At 42.7% G+C, this 19,692-nt stretch overlaps 1 protein-coding gene across 1 annotated transcript in view; it reads left to right on the forward strand.

Moving 5' to 3' along the window:
• The window catches only part of UTP20 (UTP20 small subunit processome component), a 65,732-nt gene that overhangs the window by 28,287 nt on the left and 17,753 nt on the right, over window positions 1-19,692 (forward strand). The window contains exons 28-46 of the mRNA XM_069857161.1: window positions 2,480-2,623; window positions 5,908-5,987; window positions 6,870-7,096; window positions 8,079-8,223; window positions 8,673-8,760; window positions 10,121-10,264; window positions 10,895-10,945; window positions 11,037-11,189; window positions 11,736-11,891; window positions 12,289-12,429; window positions 13,346-13,483; window positions 14,284-14,423; window positions 14,925-15,004; window positions 15,831-16,120; window positions 16,602-16,741; window positions 17,169-17,325; window positions 18,105-18,203; window positions 18,815-18,982; window positions 19,477-19,643. Of these exons, the coding sequence (XP_069713262.1) occupies window positions 2,480-2,623; window positions 5,908-5,987; window positions 6,870-7,096; window positions 8,079-8,223; window positions 8,673-8,760; window positions 10,121-10,264; window positions 10,895-10,945; window positions 11,037-11,189; window positions 11,736-11,891; window positions 12,289-12,429; window positions 13,346-13,483; window positions 14,284-14,423; window positions 14,925-15,004; window positions 15,831-16,120; window positions 16,602-16,741; window positions 17,169-17,325; window positions 18,105-18,203; window positions 18,815-18,982; window positions 19,477-19,643 (2,708 nt within the window). The remainder of the gene's footprint in view (window positions 1-2,479; window positions 2,624-5,907; window positions 5,988-6,869; window positions 7,097-8,078; window positions 8,224-8,672; window positions 8,761-10,120; window positions 10,265-10,894; window positions 10,946-11,036; window positions 11,190-11,735; window positions 11,892-12,288; window positions 12,430-13,345; window positions 13,484-14,283; window positions 14,424-14,924; window positions 15,005-15,830; window positions 16,121-16,601; window positions 16,742-17,168; window positions 17,326-18,104; window positions 18,204-18,814; window positions 18,983-19,476; window positions 19,644-19,692) is intronic.

The following is a 19,692-nucleotide window of genomic DNA, read 5'->3' on the forward strand; positions in this document are numbered from 1 at the left end:
TTGAGACGCTTTGTTGCAGTGCTAGACCCGAGAGGGAGCTCAGCATTGTGGATGATGGCAGTGGTTATCTACAGTGATTGTCTCCTGTTGTAGGATACAGGGAGAATGTGGCTACCAGCCATGCTTTCAGAGCACTGGAAGCACGTTTAGCTCTGTATCAGGAGTAGTCACGCTAATCCAGTGTCCAGACAGTTTGGGTCTCAGCCAGGTATCTGTAGAGCGCTGTGAATGTTTTTCCCTTCCTGTGCAATGGCTGTACGTGCAGAAAGGGTCAGGTAAGGAAAACATTCTGTTAAAGATTGGCTGCACTTGAAGATGGGGGATGTCTGCTTACTGCTGCCCTGGGCCCTCAAGAGCAGCACAAAGATCCTTAGGCTTTAGCCAAGTTAGCTCAGGAGGTCTGTTGCCAGCTGTTTGGAAGCAATGACACTGAGCCAGGCTTTTCTGTCTTTCTGAAAGCAGTGCCTTTGTCAAGCTTCAATCCAAATAGAAAAAGGGAAGCTCAAGTCTGATCTGGTGCAGAGCCTGATCGTATATTAGGTGCGAAACAAGCAAACTGCACAGTCACCATCATCACTGCAGTGTTGAAAGGAATTATGAGATGATAGGCTGAGCAGTTGTTATGTTGAGTGGAATTATGTGATGATAGACTGAGCAAGTGGTGTTAGGTAATGAGTGCTTTGTCACCATGTACATTTGTTCTTGCCAGGACCCATCTGTGAGCATTCATGGTTAGAACTTGCCTTGAAATCAGTCCATCAAACAAAGCAAGCCCTCGCAGTCAGGAGGCATCCAAGATGCCATAGTTGCTTCCAGGCTGCACAGAACCTTGTAACTGTCTTCATTTATGATGGAGATGGACAGATTTTAGGACAGCAGCATCCCACAGTCTGACTTAAGCAATGGATTGCGTATCCCTATGTATTTTAAACTGGGAAAGGAGCTTTAGAAGCTGCTTCTTTCATTACTGGGTTAGTCACATTTTGCCAGGGTTACTACATCATCATTGTGTGTGGAGTGATGGTCTGTCACCTGTCTGAACTTAATTTAGCACTTCATTAGCCCATGAGACGTTAAAAGCTCAAGGAAAAGTGTGAGGAATCTGTTTATCTTACCTAATGTTTAGAAGACATTCTTGGAGTTTGAGGGTAACTTATTGCAGGCTGATACTGCCTGGAGAGTTAAATGTCAACTTTGATCATTTTAAGCCAAGTTACTCATTTACTGTTTCCTACTGATTGTTTTCAGTATTGAGTTTCTTTGTCCCCTTGGAGATTTGATCTCAGATGACTCCGTTTATGGTGATTGAACAGTGGGAGATCCAGAATTGTTTTACTTGGGGGTCAGCATTAGCAGTAGCAGCCTGGTTTGTGCTTTCTTTGGCCCTTCAACCAGCTCATTTGTTGCCTGGAAGCTGACTGCACAGCATTGGTAAACATTCAGCGTAGCTTGGGAGGTCCTGGGCAAGAGCATATTTGTCTTTTTCCCTGTGATTTTGGGCACAAAGGGACTATGGAAGTGTATTGCATGGTAGACAATAGTGTCTTAAAAGTCTGTAGGTACATGGAATAAAAAAATTCTGATGACTTTCAGTGAGGCTTTGACACCAAAGCTGCTTTCCAAAATAAGAGATATAAGTGTTTATTCATTATATGGATCATGATATGTAATGGAGACCTTGAGGAACTAATGGTATAGCTCCAATCTTGAGCAGCAGCCTTCTTTTGCTCTGACACACCTGTTTTTTATTGAGACTGGAGTTCAGTACCTCTGCACTGTGGACCTATCTCACATGTTTGTGCTGTGAGCTGCATTGCATGGTATGGAAATAATTTAGGTTACTCAAATAACCTTCTCAGGAAGAAGAGTGAGAATGCAGCAGTGCATGAATAAATTCATGATTAGCTGAAATGTTTCCCTCAAGAAAGTCTATGGAATGTAACTGCTAAGCAGGTACAAGAAGCATCCTCCCATAGCCAAATGCTGTGCTCCCCGCAACGCTGCTGGAGGAGGTGATTCACGTTCTTGCCTTCTTTATTCCTGCTTCTCCTTGTCTGTTGATTTCTTCCCTGTAGGTCCCAGTATGCAGAGTACAACTTCACTTTTGAGGGCAGATTTTGGTCTTTTCCGGTGTAAAACAGAATTATTTAAGTGTCAGGGCTGGAAATGTACCTGGTGTAGCTTTTTGCATTTTGTCTATAAAAGGGCAGATGCTACTGCAAACCTGTCAGCATGGATTTTCAGGAGCTGAAGGAGTCCTGTGTGACTCAGTGCAGGAAAAGGCACCTCTTAGACAAATTCAGGTCAGCTGTGAGAGGGAGATTGCTGCTGCGAACAGTGTACAGGAGAAAACAGAGCATTGTGATAGTTCCAGCAAAGGTCATATCTGTGATCAATGAATTGCTGTATTTAATTTCAGAGCAAGTAGTTAGCAGTTATTCTGCAAAGGTTTTACTAGGATTTTGTTTTGTTTTTATAGGTCCAACCTAGGTTGATCAATCCACTGAAGAATTTGAGACGTCTTGGACTCAAGCTTGTAGCAGAGTTTTTTTCTGATTATGAGACCTACAGCTTTAGTGTGGAAGAGATTGATGCGGTTTTCCATGCAGTGGTATGGCCTCAGGTAGGTTGTTTCTTGTTCTTCTAAACAGCTTGTGTGTAACATGTACCGTGCAAAGAACTCCAGCTGCATTGGAGTCTATCATGTCAGCTGTGTCTGTCACAAGGTTGGATGTGGCCTGAGACAGATTCTGGCTTTCTGATGTGTCTGTGCAAGGCCAGTTTCTTGGCTTACATCTGATTAGTCCTGTAATAATCAAGTCAAAGGCTAACGTACAAATTAATTCATCTTAATAAAATGGATGCCATTTCTTTTTTCTTTAACCACAGAAGCAGACTTATTCCCTGGTTGCTTCGGGGAGCAAAATGTTACTAATGGCTTCTAGTTGCACTTTGCTCCTTTTCTGTGTGGCAGTTATTGAGTTTGTGGTAGAGGACTGCAGAAACAAATGCTGCTGCAGGAAAGAAGAGCCCAGCAGGGTCTGTCAGTGCACCGTGTGCTCTTGTGCCTGCCTGCTGGGAGTCCTGTGTGAGCACAGCAACAAAGTGCAGGCTTGTGGACTCCATCAGAGAAATTCAGATCACCTCTGAGTTGGGAAAGTGCAGTATTGTAAGAGGAAGAGAGACCACACAGTATTTAAAATTAAATTGTGCTGGCTGTGTCAGTGCACTGGGCTCTGGGGTTATCATGGAATGCCTGTACTGAGTCTTTGCTGTAAAGGCAGTTGCCTCTGCCCAGAGTAACTGAGCAAGATGGGCTGACTCCAACAGAGCTCTTCGACTTAGGCTTTTGAGATATCTGAATGCCCAACTTCCTTGCAGCAGAAAGCCTGTCAAAGAGCACCAGGAGTAACTGCTGTGGTCTACGCAACCCCAGATCTGCTTTTCTAGACACTGTTTGCTTGACTAGACTCTTGGATGAGGGAAAGGCTGTGGATGTAGTCTTCTTGGACTTTAATAAAGCCTTTGATACAGTTTCTCATAGCATTCTGCTTCGGAAACTGTCAGCCTTTGGCCTGGACAGGTGCACACTCTCCTGGGTGGAAAACTGGTTGGATGGCCGGGCCCAGAGAGTGGTGGTAAATGGTGTTAAATCCAGCTGGAGGCCAGTGACAAGTGGGGTTCCCCAGGGCTCAGTGCTGGGTCCAGCCCTGTTCAATGTCTTTATCGATGACCTGGATGAAGGCATTGAGTGCACCCTTAGCAAGTTTGCAGATGACACTAAGCTGGGTGGAAGTGTCGATCTGCTGGAGGGTAGGGAGGCTCTGCAAAGGGATCTGAACAGGCTGGACCGCTGGGCAGAGTCCAATGGCATGAGGTTTAACAAGGCCAAATGCCGGGTCCTGCACTTGGGGCACAACAACCCTATGCAGTGCTACAGACTAGGAGAAGTCTGACTGGAAAGCTGCCTGGAGGAGAGGGACCTGGGGGTGTTGGTTGACAGTGACTGAACATGAGCCAGCAGTGTGCCCAGGTGGCCAAGAAGGCCAATGGTATCTTGGCTTGTATCAGAAACGGCGTGACCAGCAGGTCCAGGGAGGTTATTCTCCCTCTGTACTCGGCACTGGTGAGACCGCTCCTTGAGTACTGTGTTCAGTTCTGGGCCCCTCACCACAAGAAGGATGTTGAGGCTCTGGAGCGAGTCCAGAGAAGAGCAACAAAGCTGGTGAGGGGGCTGGAGAACAGGCCTTATGAGGAGCGGCTGAGAGAGCTGGGGTTGTTTAGCCTGGAGAAGAGGAGTCTGAGGGGAGACCTTATTGCTCTCTACAACTACCTGAAAGGAGGTTGTGGAGAGGAGGGAGCTGGCCTCTTCTCCCGAGTGACAGGGGACAGGACAAGAGGGAATGGCCTCAGGCTCCACCAGGGGAGGTTCAGGCTCGATATAAGGAAAAAATTCTTCACAGAAAGGGTCATTAGGCAATGGAACAGGCTGCCCAGGGAGGTGGTTGACTCGCCTTCCCTGGAGGTGTTTAATGTGCAGGTGGATGAGGTACTGAGGGGCATGGTTTAGAGATTGGTGGAAATGGTTGGACTCGATGATCCAGTGGGTCTCTTCCAACCTGGTGATTCTATGATTCTACCCTGTTTCTCTGCTCTACCAGTAATGATATGTGATGTATAGTATGTGTATGTGGACAAACAGAAGATAAAGTATTTTTAGACAGTGCATATAGGTCTGTATTACACTCAGGTTAGCAACAGGGAATTGTTATGTTCCCTGTTTATCTCAGGAGTGTTTTAAAGGCCAGGGGTAGCCAAAGCAGTGAACATTTACTGGAGTCCCGAGGTAGTTCAAGCATGTGGTTCAGGCTTTAAGTCAGCAAAGCACTTCATGCTTTCGAGGAGCATTGTGTTTTGGAAATGCTGAATATATCTGAACAAGATGTAAAATAATTGTTAAATAGTTAGAATGCCTGAAGTCAGAGCTGGTTTTGGAGCTTGGATGGTAGTATGATCCAGAAGCTCCCTCTAGAGGGAGTCTCTTCCAGTGAACTCCATGAAGATTTGGTTTTGGCAGAAGAGTCATTTGACTTGTGTGCTTTCCTTTTTTTAAGGCTGTGTAACTGAGAGGGCAGGAGAAGCAGCTTTCTAAGACTCTGGCTTTGACAATCAGACCTGCCTGTCAGAGCTATTACAAACCCTGCATACACCTTTGTGCTGTTGCCTTCAAATGCACTGGAGCCTCCCCTGCCTGTATGTTCACCAGCAGTGCCCTGCTGACAGTCCAGCTGTGGTCAGAGTGGCAGCCCAGCTGTGTGAGTTGCGTGCAGCCTGTTGGGTGGCAGAATGGCAGAAGGGAGGGAGCCAGAGCTGTGTGGTGGTTCTCTTTTGCCTGTCTCCAGTCATGTGAGGGAGGAGCAGCTCTTAGGTGGGGTTGTTTTGGATATGGAACTCTGTTAGGAGATCCCTTTCCTGGAGTGCAGTGCAGTACTCGAGCATCTCCCTGAGCAGAGAAGGCACTTTTATAGCAGCGAGGCTGTGGAGACACAGAGCAGATACTGGAATGGTAGGTGCTGTGGCCAGGGCATAGGGAGTGTGAGAGGAGTGAATCTTGGGTGTTGCTCTTGAGATCTCATCAATATGTCTGGAAGTGGTTGCTAAGTCCCTGGAGTAACTGTGAGGCTCCGTGGGGAGCCAGTTTCAAGAGGAGGGCAAAAAACCCATCTGGAATGGTGTATAAATAAGACTAAGTTAATCTAAGAATGATTCTACAAATATTGATGGAGCTGAAAAAATGATGATGATGATATTACTTTTTAAAAAAAGGTAAACTACAGATTGTAGTGAGGTTTTTAAGTGGCTTTACCTATTCATGTTGCATTGGTATTTGATTTTTACCTCCTTTAGGTCTGCAGATTGGCTTCGGAGAGTCAATATTCTCCAACTTTCCTGCTCAAACTCATTCACATCTGGAGTAAGAATCCCAGGTAAATATTCTCCTCACAGTGAAGCATAAGTATTGCTCCTGAGTACGCAAAAATCAAGGATAAAAGAATACGCTAACAGTTTGTGAATAATGTGTCAAAACCCATATTTTATTTTTTCATTAGACTGTTATTCTTTTGGTAGCAGTCCTGATGTGCTTGCAAAGCTTCCCAGCTTATGCATTTACTCTCTTTTTAATGAACTGGTTTTGCCATGTATAAACAACCAAGCAGATATGTAGTCCAAACCAAACAAATGAGCGATGAGGGCTGACTTCTTAGAATATGTCCGTGTCTTGACCAGTGACGTCTTAGTTTGGGAGCTGGGAAGTCAGTTTTACTGTATATTATTTCATTCATATTTTTTGATTTATGAAGGAACATGGGCAGGTTCAGCACTGAATCTGTGACTGATATTCTGCTACTGAAAATTGTAAGAGAGCTTTTTATGATTTAGAGACTGAGAAATTCTTACTCAGCTGTCATGAGTGACTTTTGCCTCTTCCACAGATTCACTACTTTTCCTTTGCTGAAGCATCTAATACCTGTTTTAAGATGCCTCATTTGTAGTCATGAAGAACTTATATGCAAACTTCTATAAAAAATGGTATTAGATCAGAATAGCAGAAGACTTGGATAAATATCTGTGGAGAGAGGGTTACGTTTAGATGATGCTATCTTGAAGTGAGAAGAGGGACTTGATGACCTCTCAACCTCTATTCATCCTGTTTTTCATGACACGGTCATTCTCTGATTTTTTGCATTTTTTCGTTGTTTGAGATAGAAGAGGGTTGTTATCTTTCTGTGTGACTTTTTGCACAAAAAAAGTGATAAAGTTCTGAACTTAAATTTTCAGCCAACCTTTTTTATATTTTTTTCTCTCAGATATTTCCCATTGCTGGCCAAGCAGAAGCCAGATCACCCAGAATGTGATATACTGTCAAACGTATTTGCTGTGCTGTCAGCCAAGAACCTGTCTGAGGCCACATCCAGTCTTGTGATGGACATAGCTGACAGCCTTCTCAACAGCCCAGACTTTGAACCTACAGAGCGTGTTTCCAGTCTGAGCGTGACTGACTGCGTTGTCATGGTCACTGGAGATATGACAGAAGGTATGGTGTGCCTGCGTAAGAGTCACGCGACATTGGCCCACTGGGTGCTTTTAATGGAGCTGTTACTTTGTGATGAGGTTGCCTTTGAACTGGCTGAGAATACTGGGGAGGGAGAGTTCCCAGTGGAGATGTAAACATCAGTGTACTAATTTGTCATGGCATGCTCAAGAACTGTAAAGTCCTGCTTGTCTAACGACTGCTAAGAACCACATTTGAGTGTCAGGGTCCCGAGAATGGAGAAATTCCTTATGAAGAAGGGAAATGTTTGTGTCGTTGACCTGTTTTGCCTGTGCAACTTTGACTGATGTGATAACTTCAAGAACTGCATTGCTGACTTGACCCTTGAGTCTAACATCAAGTTTTATATAAAGGCACACTTCCCGTTTGCACGTGGTCCTGTATCACTGGTGTTTAGTCTGTGCTCCCTGACAAAGGAGACGTCCCATTGATTCCTTTTATCTTTGAGTGGTAGATAGGAAGGGTGGTGTGCCGTGTTTGATGCTATGGAGCCATTCTTCACCTGTGATACTCAAAGGTAGTAGAAAGGAAAGAACTTATCAATGTGCCCCTGTTCTGGCAGCTTTGATTTAGACAAGAGGTCAGTAGTAGAATGAAGAGAAATACCTCTATAAATACTCCAGCCATTTTAGGAGATGGTTGCTACCTTTGAGGAACCTTCTCACTACCTTTTGATAAGCCCATAATTACTGGGGTTGTTAGTGAAATCTGTGAGAAGAGGTTTTATTCTCTGTGTGTGGTTTCTTTGGTCTCAGATCAGACGTGTTACATTTGGTCTCTGAAAGTGCTGATGCATGTTCCCAGCAGCCGTCTGCCCTCCACATTCTTAGCTCCCATAGATTTTTTTTTTTTCCTACCACTGATGAAACCTCCTTTGTCTGTTTCCCCCTTTGTTTGTGTTGGATCTCCCTTCTGTTTCTTGCTGCACAGAGTTGGGTGTTGCTAACTGTTGTATTCCTTACAGAGACCCTCAGCCTAGGTTGCCGTTTGGTTCTGCCTCATGTTCCTGCCATACTTCAGTACTTCAGCAAAACAATGTTAAAAGTGGAGAAGGTGAAAAAGAAGAAGTATAGAGCTCAAGTCAGCAAAGAGCTGAGTATACTTTCCAAGTAAGTTATGTTTTAGAACTCGAAACAGTTAAAAAGTTTGAAAGAGGAAGGAAGAAAGAGGCTTTTCATAATAGATTCCAAATTAAAAAACATTGTGTCTCAAACTGTTTAAATTTTTAACATTTGAAAATATCAGTACCTGGATTTGTCATTGACCAATGCAAGTTGCTGATGACTGAGGCAAAAAGCTTTCAGAAATTGATTCTAGCTGTTTCTGTTGCTGGTACCCAAAACTAGTGCCTCTTGGGCATAGGAGAAGGTACAGAAACGCCTGCTGTGATGTGGAACTGAATACTTGGTCTGATACCATGATTTTTGGTGGGTGCACTCTGTTAGCCTGGAATGACTGACAAAACCCTATGATCTGGCACTAGGGCTCCCAGTTCTTTGCTCTATACTGGTGATTTGTTTGATATAGAATAGTAAATTACCTTGTCTCAATTCTGTAGGATCAGCAAATTTATACAAGAAAAGAGTCAGAATTCAGTGCTTGTGAGCCTTCTCCTCCCTTTCCTATATCAGACTAACATGGAGCAGGTAAGTAGAAATTACTTCCCCCCCCAATTAAAAGTACGTTTTTCTTATAATAAAGAAAGTGTATTTGTTTGATACAATTAAAAGTCTTGTTGATTACATGCCTTTTCTCACTATTAGCCTGAAATTAATTTTCCATGTGTTTGTAGTCTGCTCAGAACACTGTGCCACTGCAGGTGGATGTCTAGAAGTCACTAGACACTTTGCTGTGATTCTAGTGCCCAGGCTGGCTCCCTCCCCTCATTGTGTGGGGAAGGTCTGCAAAAGTTTACATGCTGTTTTTACCTCCTTTGGCGCTGCAGTCAATTCACCAAATTCCTTGCAGTGTTTGAAATAAATGCGCTTTTTCACTGTTGATTTTGTGTGCTGCAAATCCACAGCATCTGGACAGCAATGCTGATAAATATGATTAAGTATGTAGTATATGCTGTGTAAAGGGCAGTGCTACATTGGTCTGTTGCAGGACAAGAAGCAAATATTATACAGTAGTATTAACACACTCCCATATCTCCTGCTACCATTCTGTTCTCCTTCCACTCTTAAGGAGTCTGTGGATACAGAAGTGTATCTCAAAACTAAACTTCCCTGAATTCCTCAGGCACACAAAGCATACAGACTACAGATGAGTGAAGCAGAGCCTCTCCATGTCTTAGACTTCTGTAAAATATTAAATAAATCAAGCACTAAAGCTATTGGTAAACTATTTTGGTCTAGGTTTCCCTTGCTGCCAAACCTTGTTTTCAGAAATACGGTCCCTTCTACAGTGAATGAATCTGTTGATTATTTAGCTTGATTGCCTGAATCCTTGGATCAAGGTTTGGGTCTTTTTTTTCTTAGCGGGCATGCAGTTGCTCCAGGAAAGTTTTGATTTGCAGAAAGAACTGCTAGGCAACAAACTGTAGCTTCTGTGTTGCAAGTGGTCATTTGATTGTTCACAGAGTATTCTTGGTTTTTAAACTGAATTCTTGGGGGACCATGTATGATTTCCATTCAGGGAGGTCATACAAGTATATGGTGCTTTTAATGTTCATTTCACAGGTTAAAGAAAGACTGCTTTTTAAAGCTGCATTAGTTCTCTTGACCTTTGAGTCATTTCAGGAAAGACCCAAAAAAAAGATTCATTGTGATGACACTCTTCTCTAGCACTGCTTGTGTCTAAGTTGAAAGGTAGCAAGTGCTCATGAGAGATTTGATGATTGCATTGAGTGTGTCGCCCTAATTCTTTGTTCTTATTCAGTATCTGTGATCTGAATAAAATAGAGCAAAGCAGTTAAGTTCACGCTGTGTCTTGAAATATTTTCCAAGGTAATGAAATAATCTGGTGAGGTTTTAGTATTTATTGACAGTTATTTTTCTCTTTCAGGGTACAGAGATTGATATTCTGGAGACAGTGCAGAACTTGCTGAGACATTGCTCAAACCCTACAAACTTTCTCAAACCACTGGCAAAGCTTTTTTCTGTCATCCAGAACAAAGTTTCACGGCATAAGTTGTGCTTGGTATTTCAGGTATTGCATTTTTAAGTGTCTTTCTGTGCTTTTTTTACTTGTTCTAAGAGATCAAGAACAAAATAAGTAGCAGTATTTATCTTTGTTATACCTGAGCTTATAAACCTTTTTAATCTACATCATCCGTTAAGTGAAAGTAAGAGAATTGTTATGATAGAAATTATTAAGCTGCATGAAGATTTGTAAAAGTTTTGGCATACAGCCTGGTTGATGTGAGCATCACCAGGGTTCTTCTGTGTAAGGGAAGGCAAATAAATCAAATTTCATCCATAATGAATCCTTTATCTTTATGAAATAAGAATGGATTTCAGCATCTTGAAGATGTTTTTTATTTATATTCTTCTCTGACAGACTTATAGCAGTCAAGCTGTTTTATACTTCTTCGAAGTGACTTACGTAACTTCTTTTTTTCAGCATGAAATCCCAGAAAACACTTCAGGTAGACATTTAGAAACTTAAAAAACATATCTTCCAACTTATGGAAGAATGGCTCTTATTAAACTTCTAACAGAAGAAAGTTTGATGCTGTTACTTTCTTTACTTTTTTTGTCTCAAATGGTAAAGTCTTGAGTTCTCTGAATTTTTAGAACTATGACAGTTAAAACTATTTTCTTTTATGTTTCTTTTTAGACTTTATCTGAGTTGGACAGTGAATTGAAATATATTACTGATGTTGTTAAGGTATGCGGTTTCTTTGCTTACTTCTTTTCCCCAACATTATACTGTCACGTTTCAGGCCTTTTTCATTAACAACTTGTTGCTCTTCTCTTAGCTGAATGCTTTTGATGCACGACATCTCGAAGATATTGACTTCGATGTACGTCTGTCAGCATTCCAGTCAATCACAGCCCACATCAAGGAAATGCAAGCAGTGGATATTGACTTCCTCATCCCCGTTTTGCACAATTGCTTCTATACTATCCAGGTTGGCTGAATGTTCCTTCTCTTGCTTTGTGCATTATGTATCCATGATAAATCTAATTTCGCAGTTATTTCTGTTGGCTCTTTTTTGACACTGCCTTACATTCAGAGAGCATTATTTGAGTCTTCTTACAAACACCTATTTTTAAGTTTTGTCTGCTTGCCTTTTCATCTGTGTGTCCAGAAGGGCAAATAGAGTGCAGCAACAAGGCTCACCCGAGTGCAGTGCACCTTTCTGTCAGTGAGCTCTGGAATTGTTCAGTCAATTTGTACTGTTTAAAAGGCTTATTACAGTCTTGAAAGGTTGCTTTTCTTTCTGTTGATGCGTTTACTGATTGTCTGGACCTGCTGGTAAATCTAAGGGAGTTTTTCATGGTTGAAAGGGTGGGAATTTATTCAGGACTGGAAGTTGTACAGGGAGGGTCTCAAGAGTTACTGGATCTCTGTAGGCCTGTTATGTTGTGTCCAGCAATACCATTCATTCCAGTCTTTTGGGGAGAGAAAGGCGTCATACCCAGACTCATGTGGTACAATTTCTTCATCCACTCAGCTAGGGGATATGGCTCTTAGTGACAACGCAAGCCTCTGCTTGACCAGTTTTATCCACCGACTGGCAGAAATCGACCACACAGAAGATGACTACAAGGAGCTAATCCAGCACACTCTTCTGGAGTCTGTGAGAAGGGGCCTGAAGAGTAAGACTGAGGTAAGTCAGTGCTATCTGATTACACATCTCCAGCTGTCTTCAGGACACTAGGGTATATGAGATATTTTACGAATGAGTACTCCAAGTTCTTTCCTGGAACAGGAAGTGCAGGTGCCCATTGTAAACTTACCCTTCATTTCAAATCTTATAAAAATCTAAAAAGTTATAGAACTCAGCTACCTTGTATTTCTTTGTCATTGTTAAGCTTTTCTTAGTTTTAGCTAGTGCTTTGGAGGGGAAGCTTTAATTTATGTGCAGTCCAAACTACAGGTGTATTTGCTTTTACCAAAGAGTAGAACTTGCTAACCTGAAGCACTTGTAAATGACAGCCCTGCTGTTCTGAGGAGTGTGTAACAACTTCTCCAAGGGGTTAATGTTGACTGCTTGCTATTTGCAGAGCATCCAGCAGGACTACACATCATTGCTTTCCTGCCTCATTCAAACGTTCCCAGCAAATCCCGAATTCCAGGATTTGGTCCAGTTGACCAACCGCCACGATCCTGACATGGACTTCTTTGAGAACATGAAACATATGCAGGTAAAAGGCAACAGGCATTCTGTAGTGCCTCTCTTCCCTCTGCCAGAGCAAAAGCATTTTGCTGTGAGGTCATGTTTTCCAAAGCACTGTCTTTCTGTGCACTGTCTTGGCAGAGAAATTGAACAAATATCATTAGATATTCTTACAAAAGAGATTGTGGGCATCATCACATAGGTGATTATGAATGAAAATTATATTTCTATCTAGGAATTTCTTGGGTTTATGATTTAGCAGCACTGATTTGTATCTCTTTCTAATGTAGCTAAAATTATTGCTTTCATTTTAAGTGAGTGTTCCTAATTTTGAGCAGGCAACTCCACTTTACAACCTGTGTGGGACACAGCCAAGAGTCAGCAACAGTGTCGTGAGGATCATTCTGACATAAGCAGGAAACTGGCCTTTTTGCTTTTTCTAGTCTGTTGCCTGATGCTGTCTGTTTTAGAGGCTCTGCAGCTGCTTTTCATTCACAGACCTTTTTAATATAAATGTTGCACAAAGCCTGTTCTCCTGATCTTTCTTGTAGTATTAAAATAGAGCATCTCTCCTGCTTTCAGAGGTGCAATCAAAGAGAGCCTTTGCTACGTCTGTAGTTATATAGAGAGTTTAAATTTTTTCCTTGTAATTTTATCAGGTCTTCTCATGTTGCATCAGTTGCCTGCATTTTCTGATACCTGAAGATGACAGTGCTATGGTTGTGGATTCTCAGTGAAGCATCCCATTGAGTTGGAATATTTATTGAGGCAAAAGGCTAGTGAATGCCCAGAGACTGAAGGAAAAGGCGTGGCCTGCTCTTGGAAATGGCCATAATATGCATATGCCATTACTTAAAATTGGGGCATTTTCAGAACTGCTTAAAGTTTGAGCTAGCTGTAGACTCAAGCACCATCTCATTTGCTGTCTCTTATGCTTGTCTCAGATCCACAGGAGGGCACGAGCTCTGAGGAAACTGGCTAAGCAGCTCACTGAACAAAAGCTAGTGCTGTCTTCTAAATCCCTGCAGAACTACATCATGCCTTATGCTACTGCTGCCATTTTTAATGAAAAAATGCTTAAGGTAGGCTTTTCAATTGAATGTACCCATTGGAATGTTTTTACCTTTCCTCTGTACCATTCTCCTTAAAAGACTAACCACTTTAAGAGGCTGATAGGTCTGTGAAGAGAGTGTTCCGCTTTCAGACAAGAGTGCTGTGCTTCTTTTGATGGCAGAAAGAGCGTTGAAGGTGCAGATGCAGTTTGGGCCCAATCCTATATCTGTTAAACCTGTCCTGTTTCCCAAAGGTGGATCTCTTAACTGCTTGGGGGTTGGTGTTCAGATTTTTAATTGAAGTTGTATTTGTTTGCTTTTTTTGTTATTAGGTTATTATTCATTTTTTGCCTCTGTCTCCAAACTGCTCTCTTCCTGTTCAGTTGTGTGATTAGTCACTGTTTGGCAGCAGAGTTTATTGATTGAAACCTTAGTGAAGAAACAAACACATGTTATTTCGCATCAGAAATGGTTTAATCGTGTATTTCTATGTGGTCAGCATAGCTCAGCGATATGCCTTGTGTCTGTGGCTAGATATCATGACTGGTTTTTAGTTCTTCACACAAGTGAATAAGTGAAGACTGTAGATTTAGTTATGAGAAAAGTTAAATGTGTAATGAAATATTTTGGAGGAAGTAGGTCTGGAGATCTACTTGGTGAACAGTGATTTTATTTAATTTTTTACCTGGTGATTGAGAGGAGATCTAAAAGAGCTTAGCATCAAGCATCCCCACTAGACAGACATTGCTGCTTCTTGCTTTGCGTAAAGTGTGCTTTAGAGATATGTTCAACATGAATGTTAACAGCAACTGAATTTATCATTTGGGCAGCATGAAAATATGGTAACAGCCTCAGTTGAAGTTATTGGAGCTGTCTGCCGGCACCTCTCATGGTCAGCGTACTTGTACCACTTAAAGCATTTCATCCATGTTCTGCAAACAGGACAGATCAGTCCCAAGCTGGGAGTCAGGTAGGTACTCTGAGCAATGCCACTCTGGGTTCCTCCAAAGACTGCAAGGCAATATCCAGTGTCATAAGGAGCATCACTTGCATTTTAGATTCTTCATTGGGATGTCAGATTACCCACTTTGAGATGGGTTTATGCAAGTGAAAGCAGGCATGGCCTTGCAGTTTGATTGGAGCAATGAGGGATTAACAGCTCATTGCTTTCTCACACTATGTCTCACTAAATGCTTGTCAGCACTAGCAGCTTCTGCTCTTGGGATATCTCCATCGCTCCAGCACCACTGTCTGTGAGGTTTCACAGTGAGATAGGTTACTGAATGCATCTAACTGAAAAGCAACCAGTTCTCATTTCCTGGTTTGTTACTTCAAGATAAACTTAAGCTCCACTGTCACCAACTCAGATTCTTTTTTTTTAAAAGCTCTTTTAAGGTTTTCCATTGTGTTGGGCTATGCAGCTTCTCATTTTTGGGTCGAGAGCTGATGCGTCTGTGTTTTCCTTCCACAGCTTGTTAGAGACAGTGTTGGAAGCCTTCCACTTTGACCATGAAACACTTGAAAAGCAGCTTCTGACCGTTGAGAACCAAGGTGAACTTTCTGCTCCTGACTGTAGAAACACTACCTCTACCTCTAATCAAAATTGTGTGTTTTACTCTAGAGGTTAGCTATTCCCCCAGCTTTTTGAAATGTGTGTTTTGGAAAGCTAGTTTTGACTTACTCCTCAGAAGCAATACAGGCTGTCCTCTTGTGTGTTGATACAGTGAGGAGAGGTGGGAGGAACTATCTCTATCCCAGGCCATAAGCCAAAACAGCCCAGGCCAGGTGTATGCAAATCTGGGTTGTTGTCCAAGGTCTGTATCCACCCTTGTTGCTGCTGCCACATCTGAAGTTTTTTTCCTTGATATTGGCTTCTCTCATTGTTATCTGCAGCCTAACCAGGGTGCTGTATGTCCTGGCATTGCTTCCCCTGCTATTTCATGAGAAGCAGCAACATCTTTGGTTTCTTCACCATTGTGGTTATATGTTTTAGCATTTAGGATATTCTGAAGAAAAAGGAGTATATGTCACAGCTGTGTTTGTCAGTACCACTTTCCTTGTGAAATTCTCAACTGTAAGTGAATGGCAGTTTTCTAAGGTTCAAGCACACTGACCTTTGCTAAGCTGTCTATGGACTTCAGTCGAAGAGTAACCTAGTCTTTGCATTAAACCCAGCCCTGAGGGGTGATTATCAGAAAATGGCATGTCAGAGCTTCTCTACCCAGGAAAACAACTCTGATGCTTACTGATTGTTTGCTGTTGCTGATGATAGCTAGGAGCTTTGTCCAGGACATAAGCCATCACAAGAGTCGTCTTTTAAGGGCTTGATTTTTGTGAACTTGTATATTTACCTGTGCTTTTGACAATTACTTAACAGAAGCTGCTGCCATGGACCTTGAGCCAGCGGTGGAGACTGAAGAAGCCATGGAGCTGGAGCAGAGTGATGGGGAAGAGGAAATGGCTGAGAAAAACAACGGGGAGAATCTCCCTGAGAAGCCTGCAGAAGCTGAGCATGCAGCTGAGGCATCTGAAGTTGCTGAGAAAGTGACCAAACCTGTTTGTTTCTTACCTCGAAATAAAGAGGAACTGGAATGTCTGATCAAACACATTCAAGATACAGTTACAGTCAACATCTTGCCTAAGTTGCACAGGTGTATTGTTGCAAAGGTAAGGAGTTGGCTTTGGAAGCTTGTTTTGCAGACTTGTATTGCTACTATAAGGGTTAAGGTGATATGATACTTCAAAGAGCCCAGTGGAAATGCAGCTGAAAGAAAAAATAAGGTGCAGCTGGAGAGAGTCTACCTGAAAGCACAAAAGAGGGTTCATCCCTTTTAGAATGTCATTAAGATTACTAACAGACCCTCTGGTCAGCCTGGGTGTGATATCTTCACTTCCCTGCTTCCTTCCTGACTTGAATCATGAGTGAAACAATTCACTTTGTGCAGTCTGTTGAAAAGCCGCTTGCTAGCACCCAACTTAGTGTCTGTATTGAAAACGCAAGGATTTAATTCACTTGTCCTTTAACTGTCTGGGTTTTTCCTGTAGTCATCAGAGGACAGCAGCTTGCGTTGTTGGCAAGGATTTGTTGAGAAAAAGGATTTATTTATGTATATTAGAAGTGCATTTTGTCTTGGTCTGTCTTAAAAAGGTTAAAAGAGATGATGAACACAAGCTTGTGAAATCCAACGTTGTGAATGATGACGAGGTGGTTCGTATTCCGTTAGCTTTTGCAATGGTCAGGATGATGCAGTGTCTTCCCCAAGAAGTGATGGAAGCCAACCTTCCAAGGTAAATCCTGTTGCAGCTCCTTAAATGCTGGGAATGAGTGCTGGCACTTTTCTCGAGCTATGGTCATGTACAGGGCTAAATGTAAGAGGGGCATCGTAACAGTCCTTGGATACTTTTTTTGTAAACTCATTTTCCTAGTGATATTCCTCTCTGTCAGCATTGGACTTTTTTAACACTATGTTTGAAAGAATAAAGATGTAGGGGTGGCAGAGCTGTGGGAAGGATAGTGTACAGAAAAAAAGGATAGTCTGTAAAGGGTCTTGAAAGACAGTAGGGTTGTGTGTGTGGCTATAAAGCCTCTCTGTGAGTCTAGCTTCGAGTGTAGCTCTGGTTGTAAAACCTGCTTGAAAAGCAGCCTCCTTAGCTAGCAGTGTAGTTAGTTCTGCTCTGTTTGAGGGTGAACTAAGCTGTCTATCTCTGTTTCCAGCATCCTGTTGAAAGTTTGCACATTTCTGAGGAACAGGTTTCAGGAAATCCGGGATGTTGCCCGTAACACACTCACTAAAATCATGGAAGTGTTGGGAGTGCGTTACCTTCTATACATCTTAAAAGAGATGCAGTCCACTCTCGTCCACGGATACCAGGTAATGCTGAAATTCTTCCTCTTCTGCTCTCTCTAGGCTTTTTTTAGTGTGTTAGGAGGAAGATCCAAGGAGAAGTTGCTACTGAAATTGTTTTGCACTGGTAGAATAGCTGAGTGTAATACAACTAAACTCTAATGCTGGTACCTACATCAGTCCTTGTTATGCCAAGTGTTAAATGAAGGTCTTGTAACCAAAGTTATTTGAGTCTAAGCGGGAAGGAGAGAGAATGTCTGTCTTGCCAGTGAAGAGTTGAGGTTTGGATGTGAAGGATGAGTTTCTGGTTCCAATAAAATAGGAATCTTTCTGGGAAGTTTATTAGGACCAAGTGTCATCTGAGGTGAGTTGCCACAGAGACTGCGCAGACACTGTGTGGTGAAGTCTTGCTTCCTGGGTCAAGAGCCAAGGCTCTGACTGTTAATTCACCTTTCCGCAATGGAGTAGGAATAATTTTCTGTGTGAATTAACACAGGGGAGTAGCATGAGCTTCTGGCTGCTTTAACAGTGAAAGTGCCAATTAGCACAGTCTAAAAATGCGAGGAAGAGCACTGGGAAGGGGAGATTCTGGCCCTCTTGCCAGTGTGTGGAGGGACTGAGAATCCTTTTCCTGCTTGTTGGGTTCTTGTCCTCCCTGTCCTCACAGTGATTTTTTTTTGCTGTAGCGAAAGCTCAGGTGCAGTGTGTGAGTTGTGATGTCTCTGCTGTAGGAGTCTCCCCATCCAGTATTATTAAAGAGCTCTATGCAGGGACTTGGAAACTTCATGTGTTCTCTTTTTCTCTAGCTCCACGTACTGACTTTCACTGTGAACCTGTTACTGAAGGGCCTTGCTACCAGGCTTAGTGCTGGCGATTTGGACCCCTGCTTAGATATCCTGATTGAGGTAAAAGCTATTCAAGATTAAAGAAAAGAGCATTATGAAGTGCCTGGGGCAGGCTCTGGGAGGAGAATGTTTCATGTAGAACTTTTCAGACTTAATGGCAAAGAGGGCTGATTGTGTGTGACTGCAAAAGAAGACGACTGTTTTGTTACTGAGGCATCAGCACATCCCATGTAAAGTAGCAAAGTATCTCTGGGGCTGCATCTTGAGCCCTTCATCCTGAGGGGAAATGGATTCAACATTAAGATACATAGCTATGTTTCCCTGTACTCTCAGTACCTGGGCAAGTCAGCAGGCATCTAATCAGCGTGGTCCAGGGAGCCCAGAGGCTCAGCTGGCACCCATACAGGGTATATTTAGATGTCTTGGTCCAACTGCAGTCCCACTCCTTGTATTACAACACCACAGTGTGGGGAGAGGACAGCTTCCTCATCTGGTGTGCTCAGACTGGGGTGTTGGATCTTGAGAAAGGAAATGTAAACATGATCTGTGGGAAACCTGGAGAATTGTTTCTTCTGTGAGTGGGGAACAACAGTGTTGTTCTGCTGTTACTGGAGAAATCCAGCTTTGTTTTTCTGCTCCTCTCATTCGCTTCTCTCACCTGATTTCCACAGATTTTCAACCAAGAGTTGTTTGGGAATGTAGCTGAAGAGAAGGAAGTGAAGGGAATTGTCTCCAAGCTCATGGAAGCACGCAAGAGCAAGAGTTTTGATTCCTATGAAATTCTTGGAAAGTTCATAGGAAAGGGCCAGGTGACGAAACTTATTCTGCCCTTGAAAGAGGTAAGAAAAGTCAACCAGAGTCTTTGTAAACTCTGAGCACTCTCGGTTCTAAAAGAAACTGTAGAGCCTACAGGTGGCTATTCTGGCATTTCCTGTATAATCCCACCTTAGTTTCCAATTTTTCTTTTGTTCATGAAGAAGATGTCACAAATATGTGTTCAGGCTCTCTCCAGGTGCAATAATTGCCTTTCCAGAAATGCTTTTTTGTTTTGAGTAGAGTGCAAACTCATGCAGAAATGGAGCCCTCATTTGTTAATGAGCTTTGGAGTATCCTGGTGGTGATGGATGAACTGGCTGAAGTCTGAGAAGTGACTGGAGAGAAAGGAAGGGATGTTGGGGCAGAGCTGAAGCAGTGGATGCTATTCCTGTAAAGGGCTGGGGACTTAAGGCAGTAGATGATGAGGGAGGAATTGCTCTGGCTTTGTGCTTGATTTCTGAATACAGGTGGCAGATCATTGCCCTCCTGACTCTCATGGATGGTGGTGCCTTTGCAGATTCTGGAAAGCACTACAAGCTTGAAGATAGTCCGGAAGGTACACGAGGCACTGCGTCACATCATGGCAGGGCTGATCGTCAATTCAGACATGAATGCAGAGTCCCTTCTCCTCCTCAGTCATGGTCTCATCAGTGAAAACTTGCCTCTACTCACTGAGAAAACCAAGTGAGTTCCAAGATGTTATCCAGATTGTCCTGTCATCAGTTGGGAAGTT

Source organism: Phaenicophaeus curvirostris, chromosome 1 (assembly GCF_032191515.1).
Source record: "Phaenicophaeus curvirostris isolate KB17595 chromosome 1, BPBGC_Pcur_1.0, whole genome shotgun sequence".
NCBI classification, from domain to species: domain Eukaryota; kingdom Metazoa; phylum Chordata; class Aves; order Cuculiformes; family Cuculidae; genus Phaenicophaeus; species Phaenicophaeus curvirostris.